Below are 23,271 nucleotides of genomic sequence, written 5' to 3' on the forward strand. Positions count from 1 at the left end.
AAAATAAAAGCCATCGCAAAATGCACGTTCCAAACCCAAATTATATCATGCCATATTGAATACAACCTTAATCCTTGTGCATTCCCTTAGTGCCTGTATTCCATGTGCCATTGCCTATCCTAGTGCTAGCCCAGTGGCTGCAGCTTGGTTAGTGGAAGGCTACTGACTTTCAGTGGAGGAAACTGCGGATACCCTTGGAGGATGACTTCGAATAGCTCTGGGTCTAAATGGCCCGGCTTCAGACTGCACCATCACGGCATGGGCAGCAGCAGTCTGGGCTGGCTGACAGGCAACAGCAAAGGCATTGGTGGAGCGGCAAGGGTGGGATCACGAATGCTATCGTCCTGAGAGAGGACAGCTGGTTTGTTCTCCGCGGAGCCACTGCCACTCCCCAACACCATCTCCTCCATGGGGGTTAGAACATGCAGGTGTGCCTGTCCCCCGCTGGTTAGCTCCTGCTACCTCTGGTTGTGTGCCACCTTCTCCTGCAAGAGAGAGGGATGTATATCAGTGAGTGTCGTGCAATATGTTTGGTTGATGTGTGCAAGCTGTGAGTTGTGGATGTGAGGTTTGCAACAGAGCTAAGTTGTGTGAGGGTGAGGTGAAGCATATGATTTTAAGGTATGAGTCCTGATTGATAGAGACAGTTGGTATGTGTGTGATGGGGCTGTGGCGAACTGAGCAGTGGCTGAGGTTAGTGGTGCAGTTGGTAGGATATGGTATTTGAAGATGCAATCACTGACCTTGACCACTCGTGTGAGGTCATTAAACTTCTTGCGGCATTGAATCCAGGTCCTCGGGGCTAAACTACTGGCATTTATCTCTGCAGCTATCTGGTTCCACTGCCTTCCCATCATGTGTCTGGAGAGCCTCCAGCGTTCCCCCCCCCCCCCCCCCCCCCCATGGATAGAGGACAGCTCACCTCCTTTCCAACTCCTCCACTAAGACCTCTAGTGCAGTGTCGGAAAACCTTGGTGCACACGCTCTCCCATGGTCAGCTATTTTTGTTTGTTGCACAGCACAATCCCGAATGATCTCAGCACTTCAGCAGCCACAAAGCGCCTACCCTTTAAGAGGTGCAGGCTAGTAACGATATCGGGCCCTCCTGCTGATGTATGCAACCCAATGAACAGCGCGGTTAGCGCTGGCTGCAGGCAGCAATCATTATAATGAGCAAGCAGCACAAAGATGGTGTGCTGCCCGCATTACATTGAGTGAGCACGGGGTAATTGTGCATCATGACCCCCGCACTCGTTTACGGGAGCTATCCAATTTAGCCCCCATAGAATATAAAAGCAGGGAAGTTATGCTAAACTGGTTAGACCCCAGCTGGAGTATTGTGTCCAATTCTAGGCACCACACTTTAGGAAGGATGGCAAGACCTTGGAGAGGGTGCAGAGGAGATTTACTAGAATGGTTCCAGGGATGAGGGGCTTCAGTTATGTGGAGAGACCAAAGAAACTGGGATTGTTCCCTTAGAGTAGAGAAGGTTACGGAAGATTTAATAGAGGGAAGCTTTTTACGCAGTGAGTTATTGGGCACAAGTCCACAACAGAAAATTAATTAGCATTCAGCAATAATTAGTAGTAAATCATCTATTGTTCTCAGACCTCAAGAATGGCATGTTGTAGCAGTGTAACAGGAGCTTTACTCTACTTCTGATTCTTATTATACCTGTGGGAATGATACTGGATCCCCATAGTGAAGTGTTCCAACCCCAGCACTCACCTTATCTTGGTAAGCACAAAGTCACCAAAGTTTTGTTAAAAAATGAATTACATTTTTAATCACCGATTGCCAAGCTCTATTTACCAGTTAGAAACAGTCCCTAACTTTGTTTGTTGCCTATGATTCTGCCCTCATTTCATGTCCATCAATCACAAACTGACACTCATTTAGCCATTTTAGTAATAAAACAATCCAGTATTCACAGATCGAGGACTTCAGAGACTGTGTTGTGTTGACAGGATATCTGAGCATGGAAACTGTGCTGTACGTCTGGGATCAGTACATCATCGGCCTGGATCAACCTTCCTACAACTGTATCCCAGCGTTCTGCGTGGCCTTTATACATTTGCTGCGAGAAGACCTACAAATTTGTAAAACGGTATGTAAGAGTTACCCTTTTGCTGCCCAATTGCTACATAGTGGTCTTCAGAACTTTACATCTAAATTACATTGGTTGCAAAATGTCACCTTAACACAGTGGGCTGAGTATCAGTCTCATAAATACCTTGGGGTAAACTTTCCGTGGGGCTCTCCCGATCTCCCACTGTAGCTTTGGCAGAAGATTAGCAGAAACCCTGGAGAAATGTATGTACAGCCACCTATGCTGTTGTTAGGTATGGAAGAACTCCACAAGACTGAATACTGTGAGCAAAAACTGATGTGACCTTAGTCCCTTTAATACAACTCCAGAGAGCCTAAGCAGCATGGCAGACAACCTTTCATACTCCCTTGCACGTTGTGTGCAGGTGACCCTTGGGCCTCCAACAGTTGCACCCTCTGGTGGCAAGTCTTACACAGTTACAATCTTTACATACGCAACAGCCGTTTCTTCAGAATTTCCGCCAATCTTCCACCGAAATTACACTGTGGGATCGGATGAAGACCGCGGAAATTGCAGGCACGTGTTACTACACTCACATATATATTTTATTTTGTTGATTATTGTTTCACAGCGATTTTCTCCCCTCTTCTGAAGATGCTGATTCTAGCTAGGGTATGGTTTCAGGGTTCTCAGTCACGCTTCACTACCTCATCTAAGTGGCCATTTTTCATTGTGAGTCTAGACATTGAGGGGGCGAAAGTGCCCTCCTCCATAAGGTCCATTACCGCCTCTAAGAGCAGATAGGCCTCACCGATCGGGGGCAGACGGATGGGTTGACCCGTCCTAAATTGTCCCCAGGCCGAGAGCGGCGGGATTGGGGGAACGGTGTGTGTCCCGATCCAGTTTGCCTCATTTACATTTGAACGAGGTGGGCCGAAAATACGGGAAGTTTTATCTGCAGGGGGAAGAGAGGCAATCGTGGAAAGGTGCGTAGATGAACTGGCCGTGGGTGTCAACATTTTTGTGGGGTAGAAGGAAAATCCTGCAGCAAGCCCTTTAAGGACCACTGGTTCAGCCACCCACTCAATGCCTGGTACATGGGAACATAGAAACAGGGGTAGGCCATTCAGCCCCTCGAGCCTGTTCTGCCATTCAAATGCATCATGGCTGGTACCAATGGAAGGAGAGGACACTCATTGGTCGCTTAATATTGCATTAGGGGTCTTTGTATGCCAGAGGACCCTGATTAGCAGATTAGAACTATGCTCCCACCTGAAACCGACAGGTGCCTAGGCCGCCCATGAGGAAGGCCCAAGAAAAAGGTAGCAGGAGAAATTATTCCTAGCTGGCGGAGGGAATGGAAATCAATCCTATATATATTGAAATTGATTGAGAATGCTGAATATTACTCACGTGAATGGGCCACCACCCTGGATTATAACCAGTTTCTCTCCCAGCCAGGTGAGGTGAATGAGGTGCTAAGATCCCGAGCTCCTGCACTGACAACTCAGCAGTTTCAGAAAGTGATCAAACAACATTTCTACACAAACCTCTACAAGAGATTAAACAAGCAAGACACTGAATTATTTTCAGTAGTGGACCCAACTCAGGGTGAGTTTTCATGGACCTTCTACAGTTTTGTTTGTCAAGAACCACCAATCAACATGGAGGTTTGTTCTGTTGTGCTATGGAGAAGTTCTGGATTCGTACATAGTTTCTAAACTTTCCAGTCTGGACTATATCTCCAAAGCAGATCTGTTGATTAATTCGCATGCTATCAATTTGTATGTCAAGAGCTACAGCTTCCTTGTATAGTCCAGTCGTGGTGTGCAGGTTCCTTGTACAGAGCAGTCGTGGTGTGCAGGTATTTGTATAGTGCAGTCGTGGTGTGCAGGTTCCTTGTACAGTGCAGTCGTGGTGTGCAGGTTCCTTATATAGTGCAGTCGTGGTGTGCAGGTTCCTTATATAGTGCAGTCGTGGTGTGCAGGTTCCTTATATAGTGCAGTCGTGGTGTGCAGGTTCCTTGTACAGTGCAGTCGTGGTGTGCAGGTTCCTTGTACAGTGCAGTCGTGGTGTGCAGGTTCCTTGTACAGTGCAGTCGTGGTGTGCAGGTTCCTTATATAGTGCAGTCGTGGTGTGCAGGTATTTGTATCGTGCAATCGTTGGTCTGGATTTTCGGGTTGTTTGCGACCCAGTTTTCGCCGGGTTTTGACCTCTGTGGCAAAAAATGGGGCAGTGAGCTCTTTTGCATACGGGTGTGATCCTCTGGTCAGGTTTTGCGGCGGCGTTTAGAAGCACCGCTGGGGTGAGCTGTGCCGGGTGTGCAACGGCTCTCCTTGTGACACCGGCAGAAGTTTTGACTTGCACCCGACCCATACGCCCCGAAATGCACCCCGCCAGCGGCGGTGAGTTAGATAAACTGTAAAAAGGTAAGTTCCAATTTTTATTCTTTATTTTTTTGTAGCGATTTGTGTGGTAAGGGTGTTGGCAATGTTTTTTGAATGTTTTTCGAATTATTTCTCCCCCTCTCCCCTATACCTCTCTCGGAGTGCTCCCTGCCCCGCACTATAGTTGGCGAGGTTCCCATTTTTGACCGCGAAAGTCGTACAACACCTCCCTTTGCACTACGCCCTGGCTCAGGTCCCAAAAATTGACAAAAATTATTCCACAGAGCACAAACGTTAATCGGGCGGTAAATTTCCCGTCCTGCCTCGTCTCTGTTTTTGCCCCGAAAACGGCAAAGCCAAAAATCCAGCCCATGATGTGCAGATACTTTGTATATCCCCACTGAGGCACTAAAGTATGGCGGAGAAGCACTATTAACACTAATGCATGACCTCATCTCTCTTATCTGGAAGAGGAGAGCATGCCAGGAGATCTCAGAGATGCCATAATCGTGACCATCTTCAAAAAAGGGGACAAGTCCAACTGCGGCAACTACAGAGGAATCTCCCTGCTATTGGCCACTAGGAAAGTTATCGCAAGAATCCTCCTCAACCGTCTTCTCCCTGTGGCTGAAGAGCTCCTCCCAGAGTCACAGTGCGGATTCCGTCCACTGAGGGGTACAACGGACATGATCTTCACCGTGTGACAACTACAAAAAAAATGCAGGGAACAGCACCAACCCTTGTACATGGCCCTCTTTGACCTTACAAAGTCCTTTGACACTGTCAACTGTGAGGGACTATGGAGTGTCCTCCTCAATTTCGGCAGCCCCCAAGAGTTTGTCACCATCCTCCGCCTGATCTATGATGATGTGCAAGCTGTGATCCTGACCAACGGATCCACCACAGACCCAATCCACATCTAAACCAGAGTCAAGCAGGGCTGCGTCATCGCGCCAACGCTCTTCTCGATCTTCCTCACTACAATGCTCCATCTCACTATCAACAAGCTCCCCGCTGGAGTGGAACTAAACTATAGAACCAATGGGAACCTGTTCAACCTACGTCGCCTCCAGGCTAGATCCAAGGTCATCTCATCCTCTGTCATCGAGCTACAGTACGCGGACGACACTTCCGTCTGCGTACACTCGGAGGCCGAACACCAAACCATCGTCAACACCTTCATCAAGGCAAATGAAAGCCTTACACTAAACATCCGTCAGACAAAGTTCCTCCACCAATCTGAACCCGCCACACAGCACTGCCCCCCATCATCAAAACCTATGACTCAGCCTTGGAAACGTGGACCATTTGCCATACCTCAGGAGCCTGCTATCAGCAAGGGACGACATCGATGACGAGGTCCAACACCGTCTCCAGTGCACCAGCGCAGCCTTCGGCCACCTGAGGATGAGAGTGTTTGAAGACCAGGACCTCAAATCTGGCACCAAGCCTATGGTCTACAGGACAGTAGTGATACCTGCCCTCCTATATGGCTTAGAGACGTGGACTATATACAGCAGGCACCTCAAAGCGCTGGAGAAGTACCACTAGTGCTGCCTCCGCAAGATCCTGCAAATCCACTGACAGGATTTACGCACCAACGTTTGTGTTCTTGCTCAGGCCAACATCCCCAGCATCGAAGCACTGACCACACTCGACCAGCTCCGTTGGGCTGGGCACATCGTCCGCATGCCCAACACGGAATTCCTACACGGCAAGCGAGCCCCAGGTGGGCAGAGGAAATGCTTCAAGGGGACACCCTCATGTATTCCTTGCATAGTAGAGCCATGGTGTGCAGGTATTTGTATAGTACAGCCATGGTGTGCAGGTTCCTTGTATAGTGCAGGCAGGAGGTGTGGGTACCTAATGTAGGGAGAAAAGGTGGACACAGGTTTTGTTACAAGGCACTAGTGATCGAACTAAAATGTTTCATACTGGCCTAGGTTTGAGATTAATAATCACCCCCTGGAATGTACTAATTTTTTTGTCCATTTATTCAATAGATGTATTTATTTTGATGCATTCTGAATTTATTTAATCCCCACAGAAAGCTTTAAGAACATAAGAACATAAGAAATAGGAGCAGGAGTAGGCCACCTGGCCCCTCGAGCCTGCTCCGCCATTCAATAAGATCATGGCTGATCTGATCGTGGACTCAGCTCCACTTCCCTGCCTGCTCCCCATAACCCTTTACTCCCATATGGCTCAAAAATCTGCCTATCTCCGCCTTAAATATATTCAATGACCCAGCCTCCATAGCTCTCTGGGGCAGAGAATTCCACAGATTTACAACCCTCTGAGAGAAGAAATTCTTCCTCATCTCAGTTTTAAATGGACGGCTCCTTATTCTGAGACTATGTCCCTTGTTTTAGTTTCCCCTATGAGTGGAAATATCCTCTCTGCATCCACCTTGTCGAGCCCCCTCATTATCTTATATGTTTCGATAAGATCACCTCTCATTCTTCTGAACTCCAATGAGTATAGGCCCAACTTACTCAACCTATCTTCATAAGTCAACCCCCTCATCTCCGGAATCAACCGAGTGAACCTTCTCTGAACAGCCTCCAATGCAAGTGTATCCTTCCTTAAATACAGAGACCAAAAGTGTACGCAGTACTCCAGGTGTGGTCTCACCAATACCCTGTACAGTTGTAGCAGGACTTCTCTGCTTTTATACTCTATCTCCCTTGCAATAAAGGCCAACATTCCATTTGCCTTCCTGATTACCACATCCACTGGTTCCCCCTTATCCACCCTGCTTGTTACATCCTCAAAGAACTCCAGCAAATTTGTCAAACATGATTTCCCTTTTATAAAGCCATGTTGACTCTGCTTGATTGAATCATGCTTTTCCAAATGTCCCGCTACTGCTTCTTTAATAATGGCCTCCAGCATTTTCCCAACGACAGATGTTAGGCTAACTGGTCTATAGTTTCCTGCTTTTTGTCTGTTTCCTTTTTTAAACAGGGGCGTTACATCTGCAGTTTTCCAATCCGCTGGAACCACCCTAGAATCCAGGGAATTTTGGTAGATTACAACCAATGCATCCACCATCTCTGTAGCTAATTCTTTTAAGACCCTAGGATGTAAGCCATCAGGTCCAGGGGACTTGTCCGCCTTTTGTCCCATTATTTTACTGAGTACTACTTCTTTAGTGATAGTGATTGTATTGAGTTCCTCCCGACCTTTGGCCCTTGATTATCCATTATTGGGATGTTTTTAGTGTCTTCTACCGTGAAGACCGATACAAAATATTTGTTCAACGTCTCTGCCATTTCCCTGTTCTCCATTATTAATTCCCCAGTCTCATCCTCTAGGGGACCAACATTTACTTTAGCCACTCTTTTTCTTTTTATGTACCTGTAGAAACTCTTACTATCTGTTTTTATATTCCATGCTAGTTTACTTTCATAATCTATCTTCCCTCTCTTTATCATTTTTTAGTCATTCTCTGCTTTTAAAAGTTCCCAATTCTCTGGCCTCCCACTAGTCTTGACCACATTGTATGCCCTTGTTTTCAATTTGATACCCTCCCTTATTTCCTTTGTTAGCCAATTTGTTAAACATATTTCAAATCGCTGGAAGCCAGTCTTTCAGCAGCTCAAAGAATAGTAATCAGATTAAGGAACTACATGGCACATTGCATCACATTGACAGTTTTTGGACTGCAGGGATACAGACTACATGTTATACCTGCCCTGAATGTGTCGGAGGTTTTTCACACTGAACTTTGCTTTTTTGCAGTAGGATTTCCACCACCGTGGACTCACCTCTTCAGAGAACAATTAGCTCATCGCATCCGGCCGAAAGAGAGGCGACAGGCCAGGTAACGATACTGATACAGGGTTTGCACGTACCATCAGACCAAGGGAACCTGCGTCTGCATGGTAATATAGCTCAGGGAGTTCCTCCATCACTACCGAGGCTACTCCAAGGGGAAACTGCTGAATTTAAGCAGCCAGCGAGGGAGACCACAAAGTTGTTCAGTGCAGGACCATCTTAAAAGTGTAATGATGTGCATAATTAATGCATTGAATTTTCTGCTTGTACTGCATGCACGGTGATTAGAGGATCAGCCATGATCATATTGAAGGCTCGAAGGGCCAAATGGCCTACTACTGCTCCTATTTTCTATGTTTCTATGTTTACCTTAGATTGTTTTCAATTGTATCAGTGCTTCTCCCGTAGCACAGCAAGTTGAAGTAGGGCACTGACTTAATACAGTTCCAGATAGGCAGCATACTGGAGCCCCAAATGCTGTTTTTATTTTTTCTTCTTCCTCCTTTGTCTATTAAGTTATTTCCCTTCTTTCTTGAAGATGGTAACTCTGAGGTACAGCTCCACGGTGTCAGTTGCCTTGTGGTATCTTGTCCATTATTCATAGAAATACACAGAGGTTACAACATGGAAACAGGCCATTCGGTCCAAACAGTCCATGTCAGTGTTTACATTCCACGCGAGCAAATCATCCTAATCACAGTTACCCACTCTGTTCCCATATCCTTCATCCAACTATATACCATTAGCCCAAGAAGTGAATTCCACAGCTGTGAAACGGATTCTCCTTCCCTCTGTTCTAAATCTCTTACCTTTAATCTTGTATCTTTGGCCCTTTGTTCTAGACCCTCAATAACTGGAAGCAGTCTGCCCTATCTCCCTTGTAACCTCCTTCATAATTTTAAACATTTCGAATGAATAAAGTCCAAATTTTTAAAATCTTTCTTCATATTTGTATTTCCCCATTCCAAGATCCTTGTGAATCTGCACAGGACCCGCTCTAAAGCCTTAGGCCTAGAAATTTGTTTCCCCGAAAGTGGCATAGGAGATTGCGATGCACAAGCAACCCGCAGAGGTTAGGAGGACTTTGAACTTCGATCAAAGCTGAACGCGCAGCTGAGTGGCTGAATGCTCAGCAGGGGGCTAACGTTCCTGTGAGGCTAACACCTGGACGAAGGGTCATCAACCCAAAACGTTAACTCTGGTCCCTCTCCACAGATGCTGCCTGACCTGCTGAGATTTCCAGCATTTTCTGTTATTATGCTAAAACATTATTGAAACACCCTAGTTATTTTGGATTGAACTTAATAGAGCTGATGGAAAATTTCAAACTGGAATTACAAGGTTGGGGCATTGATCTCCTCGAAACAATTTATTTCATTTATTTAAAATTGACCCTTGTTAAATGTTGCGAAAGCAACCAATCAAAGCCGGTATTTATTATATGCTAGCTTATTGAAAAAAAGTTGCAAATTAGTCATAGGACTTTGAAAAAACAATGTGGCAAAGAATTCACTGAGACTTTCTGAGCTTCAAATACTCAACTCATTTCACTTGTATTAAAAAATTGCTTCAGTTTAAGTATGGTCACCAATATACTTTTAAATTTGCACTTAAACTAATTTATGGTTTCACTTTCTGCTTGTGTAAAACTCATAAATTAACATTTTAATTTGTTCCCAGTACAACTGGTGATAGGTATGTAACTATTAATACCTTCACTTGGTATTAATAGTTACATTTCCAGCTGCAACACAAATTCAGAAAGACAACATTTGTAACTGCACTTATGTGTGAGACTACACTGAGTGTCAGCAGGATATTCAAACCTGGAGCATCACAGCCGAGACCGATCTCGTTCTCATCCACATAAACACAGTGGGTCACAGAATGGTGATCAGGAGAGGGAGCCCTGGATGATTTCCCCCTCCCTCGTTCAAGAACCGAAGGCCAATTGTAGCCCCTACTACCACCCTGACTGAAATTATCTCAAAGATCAATCGAAGTTGCTCAATTACTCACAAAATTAAACTGTAGACCATCTGGGATCTCGGATATATATTCTAAATCAATTAAAAAAGTTTCCAGGTGCTTTTCTATGTGCCTGACATAGGAAGGTGAGGTACTTATGGGCATATGCCAAAGTATTCGGAAAACAAAGCTATAATTAACATGTTTCTCATCTTTGGTCTTGTCCTTCAGTTGTCTTCCAATCCAGTATACATACCTGGTCCATTGTTTACTGCTGTAAGATAACCCTTGCACTGTGAAGCAGTCTGAGTTTGTGAAATCTGTCATAGCGCACAGTTTTAAATCAAAATCTAAAGAAACGCAGAACACCTGTGTACTTTCATTAAACTGGCTGTGTATTTTATAGGGAGGATCGAGAGGCTCAACGCATGCAGTATATGGAGAAAGTCAAACAAGAAGAAAGGCTAATAAGACTAAGGGAGGATGAAGAGCGAAGGTAGGATGAAGAACAGGTGTGCACTCTCCTGCTTCACTCTGCGATGCCCAATTTCCCAGAATAGTCAAAAACAGACGGGACGCCCCTCATTTGCATATGTAAGAGCCAATGGGGCCGCAATTCAGCTTTCCCAAAAAGACCTCTTACCGCCAGAAAGCGGCAGCCAGGCAGCAGAGTCGAGCAGCCGCCGACTTCCGGTCCAATGGCCGCTGGCAGCAAAATTCAGCTCAGAGATTTTTCTGCTGGTCCGCACATCCACCCCACTGCTGCCGACCGTCTTAAGTGCATCATCAAAGGGCGCACCGCGGACCTTCCGCACCTCCCGCGAAATTTAGCTGCAAAAATCTTTAATCCGCTGTGCGGTGCCCCCGACAGCTTTTTCTGTTTGTGCACCTTGCTTTCACGCTGTGAGTCACGGGGAGGGCGCACTGCCGCGGCTGCCATGTTTTTTTTTGTCGGCCAACTACCAGGTCGGGCCGACAATTATGCCCTCAGGTTCGGCCGAGCCGCCAACAAGCAGCCTGGCACCCCTTCTTGGCTGCCAGACGGCTGACCCAGCCGAAACCCTTCCTGGTGGCACAATGGGCCGAAGTTTCACAATGCCGAAGGCTCTCCCCTTTAAGTGAAGGGGAGTGCGTGGTGATGCACACGTGTCATGACGTCATCTCCACTCTGCTGCTGACTGACATTGGCGGGGACTCCGTCCCACCACCACTTCTGCCCCTCTAGAGCACTTGCCGCCCCTCTTTCGCCCCCATTGTGACCGACTTCCAGTGCAAAAAAAAGGGACCAAGAGCTGAATTTACTGAAAGAGGCGACCTCATCCGGAGCAGCAGAGAAAACATTTCAGGAGTGGAAGGTGCGACCTGTTTCAGGCAAAGGTAAATTTCGGCCCCAACATGTTTTAGGTAGCTGTTAGGGACACTTGAAAAATTGGCCAACCGGGTATCAGGACGTCCATTGGCTGTGTGATGTTGGACAACAAAATTGTCCTCATAACCGGACACTACATGGTTCAACCTCCGTAGAAGGCTGCAGTTAATCTGAGGGTATGTGGGGGGCTGCAGAAAATAGTGTGATCCCATGGAGGGCATCAGGGGCAGCAGTAATAAAAGGAAAGTATGTGAGCATTACTGACACCAGCCCTAAAATGTTAACTTTCCTGAAATCTTCATTTTTATCTGTTACTGCATCTGTGGTGTCTCTATGTTAATATTGGGCCGTAAATTGCGGCCTTTCCGGGTACGTACGATGTGCGCATGAACCCAAAGAGGCCCAACAAATGCCGGTTCTCAGCGCACAATGCGCATACGGCAAGATTTCATCATTTCCGATCTGTCAAAATGTCGCACGCTTCCCTGGGAGCAGGACATTCTCGCGCAGAGATTTGGTTTATTTGCCCATCGCCTGCCCAACGAATGTCCTTCAAGCTCTTATGCCTGGTAAAAGCAGGAGTAGAATCTACTTTTACCAGCGTAAGAGTTTGATACGTCCTTACTATACAGTATAAATGCACACGAGGCCCATGCTTGAGAGAAGGTCAGTCTGTGACCTGTCCTTTATTCCTTAGCACTCAAGTGATGAAGGTGGGTGGAGCTTCCCCTTTTATATCTGAAGGTCCAGGTTAGGAGTGTCTCCCACCTAGTGGTCAGTGTTCTCACGGTGTACAACTTAGGTCAGTTTATACATGGGTTACAATGCTGGTTGAATACATGACATCACCTCCCCCCCCCAAAGTCTTATTGGGATCACAGGTTGAGTCTCTCTGGTGGTTTACGCTCCCTTGTAGAGCGCCTGAGTTGGGGCTCCGGTTGTTGGGCGCTGGCCTGAGTGTCTGCTGTTTGCGGTGCCTCAGGCCTGTCCGGACTGCCCACAATGACTGGGCTCTCCTCCCTTTGGTTCCGGTGTTCGGTCACCTGTGGTGGAGTGAACTCTATATCGTGTTCTTCCTCTGCTTCTTCTATGGGGTTGCTGAACCTCCTTTTTGTTTGATCCACATGTTTGCGGCAGATTTGTCCATTGGTAAGTTTAACTACCAGAATCCTATTTCCCTCTTTGGCAACCACAGTGCCTGCGAGCCATTTGGGCCCTGCAGTTTAGTTGAGGACAAAAACAGGATCATTTACATCAATACATCGCGCCCTCGCATTCCTGTCATGGTAGTCATATTGTGACTGGCGCCTGCTCTCGACAATTTCTTTCATGGTGGGGTGTATAAGGGATAACCGGGTTTTGAGCGTCCTTTTCATTAGTAGCTCTGCAGGTGGAACCCCTGTGAGCGAGTGTGGTCGGGGTCTATAGGCCAACAGGAGGCGTGATAAGCGGGTTTGTAGGGAACCCCCTTGGATTCTGAGCATCCCCTGTTTGATTATCTGCACTGCTCGTTCTGCCTGGTCGTTTGAGGCTGGCTTGAACGGTGCCGTTCTAACATGGTTAATTCCATTGCCAGCCATGAAGTCCTGGAATTCAGTGCTTGTGAAGCACGGGCCATTGTCGCTGACCAAGGTGTCTGGTAGACCGTGGGCGGCGAACATTGCCCGTAGACTTTCTACTGTGGCAGAGGATGTGCTTGAATTTAAAATGTCACACTCGATCCATTTGGAGTAGGCGTCTACTACAACCAAAAACATTTTCCCCATGAAAGGACCTGCGTAGTCCACATGGATGCGTGACCAAGGCTTGGCGGGCCATGGCCAGGGGCTAAGGGGGGCTTCCTTGGGTGCATTGCCCAGCTGGGCACAAGTGTTGCACCTGCGAACACAAAGTTCCAGATCTGCGTCTATCCCTGGCCACCAAACGTGTGACCTGGCAATTGCCTTCATCGTGACAATGCCCGGGTGCCCATTGAGGAGTTCTCTGATGAACACCTCTCTGCCCATCTGGGGCATGACTACACGGTTTCCCCACAGTAGGCAATCGGCCTGAATCGAGAATTCATCCTTGCGTCTGTGAAATGGTTTAAATTTCTCAGGGCATGCCCCGTACGTGGCTGCCCAGTCCCCATTCAGGACACATTTCTTGACTAGAGACAATAGCGGGTCTCTATTTGTCCAGACTTTAATCTGACGGGCTGTCACGGGTGAGCCTTCGCTTCCGAAAGCTTCAACAGCCATGACCATCTCAGCAGCATGCTCGGTAGCCCCCTCAGTGGTGGCTAGTGGGAGCCTGCTAAGTGCATCGGCGCAGTTTTCCGTGCCCGGTTTGTGCCGAATTGTGTAGTCATAGGCGGCTAACGTGAGTGCCCACCTCTGTATGCGGGCCGATGCGTTTGCATTTATGGCCTTGTTGTCGGCCAAAAGGGACGTTAGGGGTTTGTGATCTGTCTCCAGCTCAAATTTCCTGCCAAACAGGTACTGGTGCATTTTCTTTACCGCATATACACATGTGAGCGCCTCCTTTTCTACCATCCCGTAGCCCCTTTCTGCCTGGGACAGACTTCTGGAGGCATAAGCTACCGGCTGTAACTGACCCTTGGCATTGACATGCTGCAACACACACCCGACACCATAGGACGACGCATCGCACGTTAACACAAGTTTCTTACATGAGTCATATAGCGTTAACAGATTTTGGAACATAACAAATTGCGTGCTCTATTAAAAGCCCTTTCCTGGCTGTCCCCCCAGACCCATTCGCGACCTTTGCGTAGGAGCACGTGTAGCGGCTCTAGCAGCGTGCTCAATTTGGGAAGAAAGTTACCAAAATAGTTCAGGAGCCCCAGGAACGAACGCAGCTCCGTCATGTTACGGGGTCTGGGTGCTCTCTGGATCGCTTCCGTCTTGGACGCAGTAGGGCTGATCCCGTCTGCTGCTACCCTCATCCCCAGGAATTCTACCTCTGGAGCTAGGAAGATGCACTTCGCCTTTTTCAGTCGCAGACCTACCCGGTCCAGTCTGCGTAGCACCTCCTCCTGGTTATGGAGGTGTTCTTCAGTATCGTAACCTGTAATGAGGATGTCGTCCTGAAAAACCACCGTCCCTGGAATCGACTTGAGGAGGCTTTCCATATTTCGTTGGAAGATCGCGGCGGCCGAGCGAATCTCGAACGGACATCTGTTGTACTCAAACAACCCCTTGTGTGTCGTGATGGTGGTCAGCTTCTTCGACTCACTCGCCAGCTCCTGGGTCACGTAAGCTGAGGTCAGGTCCAATTTTGAAAAAAGTTTGCCACCGGATAGCGTCGAAAAGAGGTCCTCCGCTCTCGGTAGCGGGTACTGGTCTTGGAGTGACACCCGATTGATGGTGGCCTTGTAATCGCCATATATCCTGACCGACCCATCCGCCTTGAGCACCGGCACAATCGGGCTCGCCCAGTCACTGAATTCAACTGGCGAGATGATGTCCTCCCTCAGCAGGCGGTCCAATTCGCCTTCTATCTTTTCCCGCATCACGTACGGCACCGCTCTGGCCTTGTGGTGTACTGGCCTGGCGTCCGGGTTTATGTGAATCACGACCTTGGCCCCCATGAAAGTGCCAATGCCGGGTTGAAATAATGAGTCAAATTTGTCCAGGATCTGTGAGCATGATACTCGCTCTACAGAGGAAATTGCATTGACATCGCTTCATTTCTAGTTCATGACAGCAAGCCAACTCCTCCCCAGTAGTGCGGGACCGTCCCCTGGGACAATCCAGAGTGGGAGTGGCAGTCTGTTCTCCGAATCTTTGTGGGTCACGACTACCCTGGCGCTGCCAAGCACCGGAATGATCTGCTTTGTGTAAGTCCGTAGCTGTGCGTCAATCGGCGATAATTTTGGCCTCCTGGCCTTGGATGCCCACAACTTTTCGAACTGTTTGATACCCATCAGGGACTGGCTGGCACCCGTGTCTAACTCCATTGATACTGGGATGCCATTGAGGAGCACTTTCATCATTATCGGTGGCGTCCTGGTGTATGAACGGTATACGTGCTCCACACGAACTTGCTGATCTTCAGCTTCCAGCGATTTCCCCCAGTGTCCATTTCTGCAATTTCTGCAGGTATTTTGCTCATCTCTGCAAACTCCGGCTGAGTGTGTGCCTCCACGCCTCCAGCATGAGTTGCGGTTTGAAACAAAAGGTCCCTTGCCAGTCGATCGTCCCTGACTGCCCCTGTTATTGTCCTTGAGTGCACCATTAACAGGTGTTGATGGCCCCATTACTGGCCGCATTGTCCCTTGCAATGGCGTGAATCGCTGTTCAGCTTGTATTGTCTCTGTCGAACTCCCCCTCTGGGTTCGACTACATGTTGGGGCATGCCCGACTGCCCTTGTTTGCCTGGAGAACTGTGTGCTGCTTTAACAATGTTGAATCTCTGTCCCAACCATTCCTTAACACAGTACCTCTCATCTGTTCTGCTAGTGGCCATGCTCGCGTGGTTTAAATCCCAGTTTCTTGTCGCCATTGATACGTCCTTACTATACAGTAAAAATGCACACGAGGCCCATGCTTGAGAGAAGGTCAGTCTGTGACCTGTCCTTTATTCCTGAGCACTCAAGTGATGAAGGTGGGTGGAGCTTCCCCTTTTATACCTGAAGGTCCAGGTTAGGAGTGCCTCCCACCTAGTGGTCAGTGTTCTCACGGTGTACAACTTAGGTCAGTTTATACATGGGTTACAATGCTGGTTGAATACATGACAGAGTTTTAAAAGATACAAAACTTAAATGTTATTTCTAGTTTTTATATTAAAAACCCTGTCCATTAAGGTAAGTTTATTTTTACCCCTATTAAAACATTAAAAAACATTTTTGTCTAAAACATTTAATTAAATTCAATTTCAATTTATTTTTAATATGTGATGTTTTTTTTAAAATTTATTGTGTTATATTTCTGTGATTTTGGAGATATTTTCATTGATAGTAATGGGAGCTCGTACAGACAGAACTCACCATTATGATCAATGAGAATACTCCATGTTCATTGGTGGTTCAGGCCCACGTGATCCCAGGTTGCGCTTACGTTCCTGGGATGTGTGAGTTCCACACGCTGGGCTGCGAAAGGAGGCCTCGTACCGTAAATATACATTCCTCCGGGACCACCAGGTACTTTCGTAAAACAAATTTTGGTCAGAGGCGTCTGCCCGCAGGAAGCCTCCAACCGTAATTTTTGCCCCATTTTATATATATATATATATTAAAAAAGCCGAGAAAAAGCCGGCATTCCTTCATATCACATACATAGGAACAGAAATTTACAGCGCAGAAGGAGACCATTCTGGCCCATCGAGTCCGCGCCGGCCGACAATGAGCCACACGGCCCTCGGTCAGCAGCCCTAAGGGTGACATATAAACCAATGAACAATGACGGAAAGGCAAAGAACACCCAGCCCAACCAATCCGCCTTACCAAAACTGCGACACCCCTTATACTAAAACATTCTACACTTCACCCCAACCGGAGCCATGTGATCTCCTGGGAGAGGCAACAATCAGATAAAAACCCAGGCCAATTTAGGGAGAAAAAATCTGGATAATTCCTCTCCGACCCATCCAGGCGATCAAAACTAGTCCAGGAGATCACCCTGGCCGTATTCTATTCCCTGCAGTACTTACCATTATGTCTGCTCCGTCCAACAAAAGATCATCCAGTCTAATCCCAGCTCTAGGTCCGTAACCCTGCAGGTTACTGCACTTTAAGTGCACATCTAACCATCTCTTAAAAGTGGTGAGGGTTTCCTCATCCACCACCCTTCCAGGCAGCGAGTTCCAGATCCCCATAGCCCTCTGCGTAAAGAAGCCCCCCCTCAAATCCCCTCTAAACCTTCCACCAACCACCTTAAAACTATGTCCCTTCATAATAGACCCCTCCACCAATGGAAATAGACCCTTACTATCCACTATGTCCAGGCCCCTCAATATTTTGTACACCTCAATGAGGTCTCCTCTCAACCTCCTCTGTTCCAATGAGAACAAACCCAGCCTATCCAATCTGTCCTCAGAACTAAGATTCTCCATTCCAGGCAGCATCCTAGTAAATCTCCTCTGCACCCTCTCTAGTGCAATCACGTCCTTCCTATAATATGGCGACCAGAACTGCACGCAATACTCCAGCTGTGACCTAACCAAAGTATTATTCAATTTAAGCATAACCTCCATGCTCTTATATGCCTTAGCCAATAAAGGCATGCATTCCGTATGCCTTCTTAACCACCTTATCCACCTGGCCTGCTACTTTCAGGGATCTGTGGACAAGCACTCCAAGGTCCCTTTGTTCATCTACACTATTAAGTGGCCAACCGCTTAATGTGTGTACCCTTTCCTTATTAGCCCTCCCAAAGTGCATCACCTCACACTTCTCTGAATTAAATTCCATTTGCCACTGCTCTGCCCACCTGACCAGTAGATTGATATCCTCCTGCAGCCCATGACTTTCCTCTTCATTATCAACCACACAGCCAATTTTAGTGTTGTCTGCAAACTTCTTAATCATACTCCCTATATTCAAATCTAAATCATTGATATATACCACAAAAAGCAAGGGTCCCAGTACTGAGCCCTGCGGAACCCCACTGGAAACACCCTTCTAGTCACAAAAACATCCATCAATCATTACCCTTTGCTTTCTACCTCCAAGCCAATTTTGGATCCAACTTGACACTTTGCCCTGTATCCCATGGGCTTTAACCTTCATGACCAGTCTACCATGTGGGATCTTATCAATAGCTTTGCTAAAATCCATATATACTACATCGTACGCACTACCCTCATCGACCCTCTTGGTTACTTCCTCAAAAAATTCAATTAGGTTAGTCATACATGATCTTCCCTTAACATACCTGGAGAATAACAACCAATAAAAACTGTGTTGTACTGCAGGAGGGATGAAGAGCAGCTTCAAAGACTGCTGGAGGAGACCAAGAGAATTAATTTGGAACAGAAGTTTTCATTTGAAGAAAAGCTTCAGCAGGTACTTTAGCAAAGTGAGATCAGTTGTAGAAACCCTTCGAATTTGCCATTCTGTGGATGGTTTATTTCACGTGTGTGTTCTTTTGCAGGTTTACAGTTTCTCTTATTACACACATGACATTATTGTCAGTGGTTTACATTACTCATGTGGTTTCATGAATTCATGGGTAACATCGTCCAGTTCTACCTCCGTTCATAGAATCATAGAATGGTTACAGCACAGAAGGAGGCCATTTAACCCATTCATCATCATCATAGGCTGTCCCTCGAAGTTGAGAATGACTTGCTTCCACTCTAAAAGTGAGTTGTCAGGTGACTGAGGAGTCCAATGCGAGACCTACAGTCTCTGTCACAGGTGAGACAGACAGTGAATGAAGGAAAGGGTGGGTGGGAAGCTTGGGTTAACGCACGCTCCTTCTGCTGTTTACTCTTGGTTTGTTTGTTCTTGGCGATGGGACTCGAGGTGCTCAGCGCCTTCCAGATGCTCTTCCTCCACTTTGGGCAGTCGTGGGCCAGGGATTCCCAGGTGTCAATGGGGTTGTTGCACTTTGTCAAGGAGGCTTTGAGGGTGTCCTTGAAACGTTTCCTCTGCCTTACCTGGGGCTCGCTTGCCGTGTCGATGCTCTGCATAGAGCGCTTGCTTTGGGAGTCTTGTGTCGGGCATGCGGACAATGTGGTCCGCCCAAGGGAACTGATCGAGCGTGGTCAGTGCTTTGATGCTGCGGATGTTGGCCTGAGCAAGAATGCTGACATTGGTGCATCTGTCCTGCCAATGGATTTGCAGGATCTTGCAGAGGCCATGCATTGAGCCCATGCCGGCTCTCTGCAAGAGCACTTCAGCTAGTTCCACTCCCCCTCCCTTTCCCCATAGCCCTGCAAATCCTTTTCCTTCAGGTACATATCCAATTCTCTTTTGAAAGACACGATTGAATCTGCCTCCGCCATCTTTGAAGGTTGGCATGCAGGTACAGCAGGCGGTTAAGAAAGCAAATGGCATGTTGGCCTTCATAGCGAGGGGATTTGAGTACAGGGAGGTGTTACTATAGTTGTACAGGGCCTTGGTGAGGCCACACCTGGAGTATTGTGTACAGTTTTGGTCTCCTAACTTGAGGAAGGACATTCTTGCTATTGAGGGAGTGCAGCGAAGGTTCACCAGACTGATTCCCGGGTTGGCAGGACTGACATATCAAGAAAGACTGGATCAACTGGGCTTGTATTCACTGGAGTTCAGAAGAATGAGAGGGGATCTCATAGAACCGTTTAAAATTCTGATGGGTTTAGACAGGTTAGATGCAGGAAGAATGTTCCCAATGTTGGGGAAGTCCAGAAACAGGGGTCACAGTCTAAAGTTAAGGGGTAAGCCATTTAGGACCGAGATGAGGAGAAACTTCTTCACTCAGAGAGTGGTGAACCTGTGGAATTCTCTACCACAGAAAGTTGTTGAGGCCAATTCACCAAATATATTCAAAAAGGAGTTAGATGTAGTCCTTACTACGAGGGAGATCAAGGGGTATGGCGAGAAAGCAGGAATGGGGTACTGAAGTTGCATGTTCAGCCATGAACTCATTGAATGGCGGTGCAGGCTCGAAGGGCCGAATGGCCTACTCCTGCACCTATTTTCCATGTTTCTATGTTTCTATCCTAACCACTCGCTGCATAAAAAGGTTTTTCCCCATGTTGCCTTTGTTTCTTCTGCCAATCACCTTAAATTATAGACTGTAGTAATTTCCCGACAACAGATGTTAGCGCCAATACAGGAGTTATTCGAAAACCAGAATAAACGGTAACGGTAAGTATCCCAAATGGCCCATTGCAACCCAACCAATGCATCTATTACTGAATAAATGAAACCAATGCATATGGTACCAAATAACTCAATCACTGCATCCCTTACTGAATTAATCCAACCAGTGTTTGTAGTACCAAACAAGCACAATAGATGCACACACTGGCAAGGAATCCTAACCAATACATGCATTACTGAACATAAGAACATAAGAAATAGGAGCACAAGTCGGCCATATGGCCCATCAAGCCTACTCCGCCATTCAATAAGATCGTGGCTGAACTTCAACCTCAACTCTACTTTCGTGTGCCTTATCCCCATATCCCTTGATTTCCTTAGTGCCAAAGTCAGGATTAGATCTTATTGAATGGCAGAGCAGGCTCGAGGGGCCAAATGGCTGACTCCTGCTCCTATTTCTTATGTTCTCTTATGTTCTTAAAAGCTTCTCACCATTTAAAAAATATTCTTTTTTTTATTCTTCCTACCAAAGTGAATAACCTCTCATTTCATAAGAACATAAGAAATATCTTATTTCCCTACATTATACTCCATCTGCCACCTCACTGCCCACTCACTCAGTCTATCTATATCCCTTTGCAGACATTTGTGTTCTCCTCACAGCTTCTGTCCCACCTAGCTTTGTATCATCAACAAACTTAGATACGTTACACTTGGTCCCTTCATCTAGGTCATTAATATAGATTGTAAATAGCTGGGGCCCCAGCACTGATCCCTGCAACACCCCACTAGTTACAGCCTGCCAACCTAAAAAAGACCCATTTATCCCTACTCTCCGTTTTCTGTCTGTTAACCAATCCTCTATCCATGCTAATACATTACCTCCAATCCCATGAGCCCTTAGCATGTGTAATAATCTTTTATGTGGCACCTTATCGAATGCCTTTTGAAATTCCAAATATACTACATCCACTGGTTCCCTTTTATCTACCCTGCAAGTTACATGCTCAAAAAACCCTAATAAATTTGTCAAACACGGTTTCCCCTTCCATAAAATTGTGTTGACTCTGCCTAATCATGTTATGATTTTATAAGTGCCCTGATACCACTTCCTTAACAATGGATTCCAGCATTTTCCCGACGACTGATGTCAGGCTAACTGGCCTGTAGCTTCCCATTTTCTCTCTCCCTCCTTTCTTGAAAAGCGGGGTTACATTTTCTACCTTCCAATCCGCTGGGACTGTTCTAGAATCTAGGGAATTCTGGGAGATCAAAACCAGTGCATCCACTGTCTCTGCAGCCACCTCTTTTAGAACCCGAGGATGTAGGCCGTCAGGTCCAGGGGATTTGTCGGCTTTTAGTCCCATTAGTTTCTCTAGTACTTTTTCTCTACTTATAAGAATTACATTAAGTTCCTCACCCTCATTAAACCCTTGGTTCCCTACCATTTTAGGTATGCTTTTTGCATCTTCTACTGTGAAGACACATACAAAATATTTGTTTAACGTTTCTGCCATTTCCTTATTCCCCATAATAATTGCTCTTGCCTCAGTCTCTAAGGGACCAATGTTTACTTTTGTTATTCTCTTCCTTTTTACATACTTGTAGACGCTCTTACAGTCTGTTTTTATACTGTCCTGAATGCATTGCATGAACTCGTCCTCCAGACTACCTTTGGCAATTTGATTTGTCCAGTCTATATGAAGATTAAAGTCCTCCACGGTTATTGCATTACCTTTGTTACAAGCTCCTACTATTTCTTGATTAATATTCTGTCCAATGGTATAGCCACTGTTAGGGGGCCTCTATACTACTCCCACCACTTGTTATTCCTTATCTCCACCCATACTGATTCTACTTCCTGGTCTTCCGAGCCAAGATCCTTTCTCTCTACTGTCCTTATGTGATCCTTTATTATCAGGGCTACCCTCCCCCCTCCCCCCAACCCCCCTTTACTATTCAGCCTATCTTTTTGAAATGTCAAGTACCCTGGAACATTTAGTTCCCAACCTTGGTCACCTTGCAACCATGTCTCTGTAATGGCTATTAGATCAAACCCATTTATCTCTATTTGTGCCGCGAGTTCATCTATCTTGTTATGAATGCTCTGTGTATTCAGATAAAGAGCCTTTAATTTAATTTTTTTACCATTATTCCCTGCTTTGACCTTATTCTCTGCTGCACTGCTACCATTAAACTCTCTGTCCCTTCCTGTCACGCTCTGCTTATTTTTACCCAAATCGCTGCACTGCTCTATTGCATTGACCTTTCTCTTTAGATATCTAAACTTCCCCTCACCTGATCCCTCTCCCCCATTTTTTAGTTTAAATCCCTATCTACAGCCCTAGTTATTCGATTCGCCAGGACGCTGGTCCCAGCCGGGTTTAAGTGGAGCCCATCCCGACGGAACAGCTCCCTCTTTCCCAGTACTGGTGCCAATGTCCCATGAATTGAAACCCCTTCCTCCCACACCACTCTTTGAGCCACGCATTTAACTCCCTGATCTGCTTAACCCTATGCCAATTTGCACGTGGCTCAGGTAGTAATCCAGAGATTATTAGTTCTATGAGTGTTTGGATTAAATTTACAAACTGAAAGGTTCTGATCTTCTTTATATTCATACAGGAGCGACATCTTCGATATGAGATGCAAAGGAAGGCAGAAGAACAGGTCAGCCAGTTACAGGCTGAAATGAGGCAGATGATGCGAGAAAGACAGGTAATGAGAAGCTGAGAAGCGGCAGAGCTTTAAGACAAATAGTCTTCAATCTCTATTCATAGCACAAAACTGTTCTCAAGTTCCATAGAGATATTGAATGCTTTAGAAATCTTGGTCATCAGGATAGGAGGTGCAGAAAATACCCAAATCTGATTGGTGCCATAAAGAGGTAGTTACTGCTCAGGTCTAACTTCAGCTTTATCATCAGAACTGTATTAGTGAGCTGTGCTAGCTTCTGAATACTTGATAG

The 23,271-nt window shown here is 46.5% G+C and overlaps 1 protein-coding gene across 5 annotated transcripts in view; it reads left to right on the top strand.

Annotated features, from left to right (window-relative positions):
• Positions 1–23,271, top strand: part of LOC139226241 (TBC1 domain family member 31-like) — a 211,844-nt gene that overhangs the window by 109,057 nt on the left and 79,516 nt on the right. For 3 of the 5 annotated variants that reach the window (XM_070856865.1, XM_070856863.1, XM_070856866.1), the window contains 6 exons: positions 1,968–2,107; positions 3,508–3,661; positions 8,182–8,263; positions 10,592–10,681; positions 18,470–18,560; positions 22,929–23,021. In XM_070856865.1, coding sequence (XP_070712966.1) covers positions 1,968–2,107; positions 3,508–3,661; positions 8,182–8,263; positions 10,592–10,681; positions 18,470–18,560; positions 22,929–23,021 — 650 coding nt within the window. Of the gene's footprint in view, positions 1–1,967; positions 2,108–3,507; positions 3,662–8,181; positions 8,264–10,591; positions 10,682–18,469; positions 18,561–18,648; positions 18,915–22,928; positions 23,022–23,271 lie in introns of those variants that run through there. The other 2 variants (XM_070856867.1, XM_070856864.1) reach the window with 2 other exon arrangements.

Source organism: Pristiophorus japonicus, chromosome 16 (assembly GCF_044704955.1).
Source record: "Pristiophorus japonicus isolate sPriJap1 chromosome 16, sPriJap1.hap1, whole genome shotgun sequence".
NCBI lineage: Eukaryota > Metazoa > Chordata > Chondrichthyes > Pristiophoridae > Pristiophorus > Pristiophorus japonicus.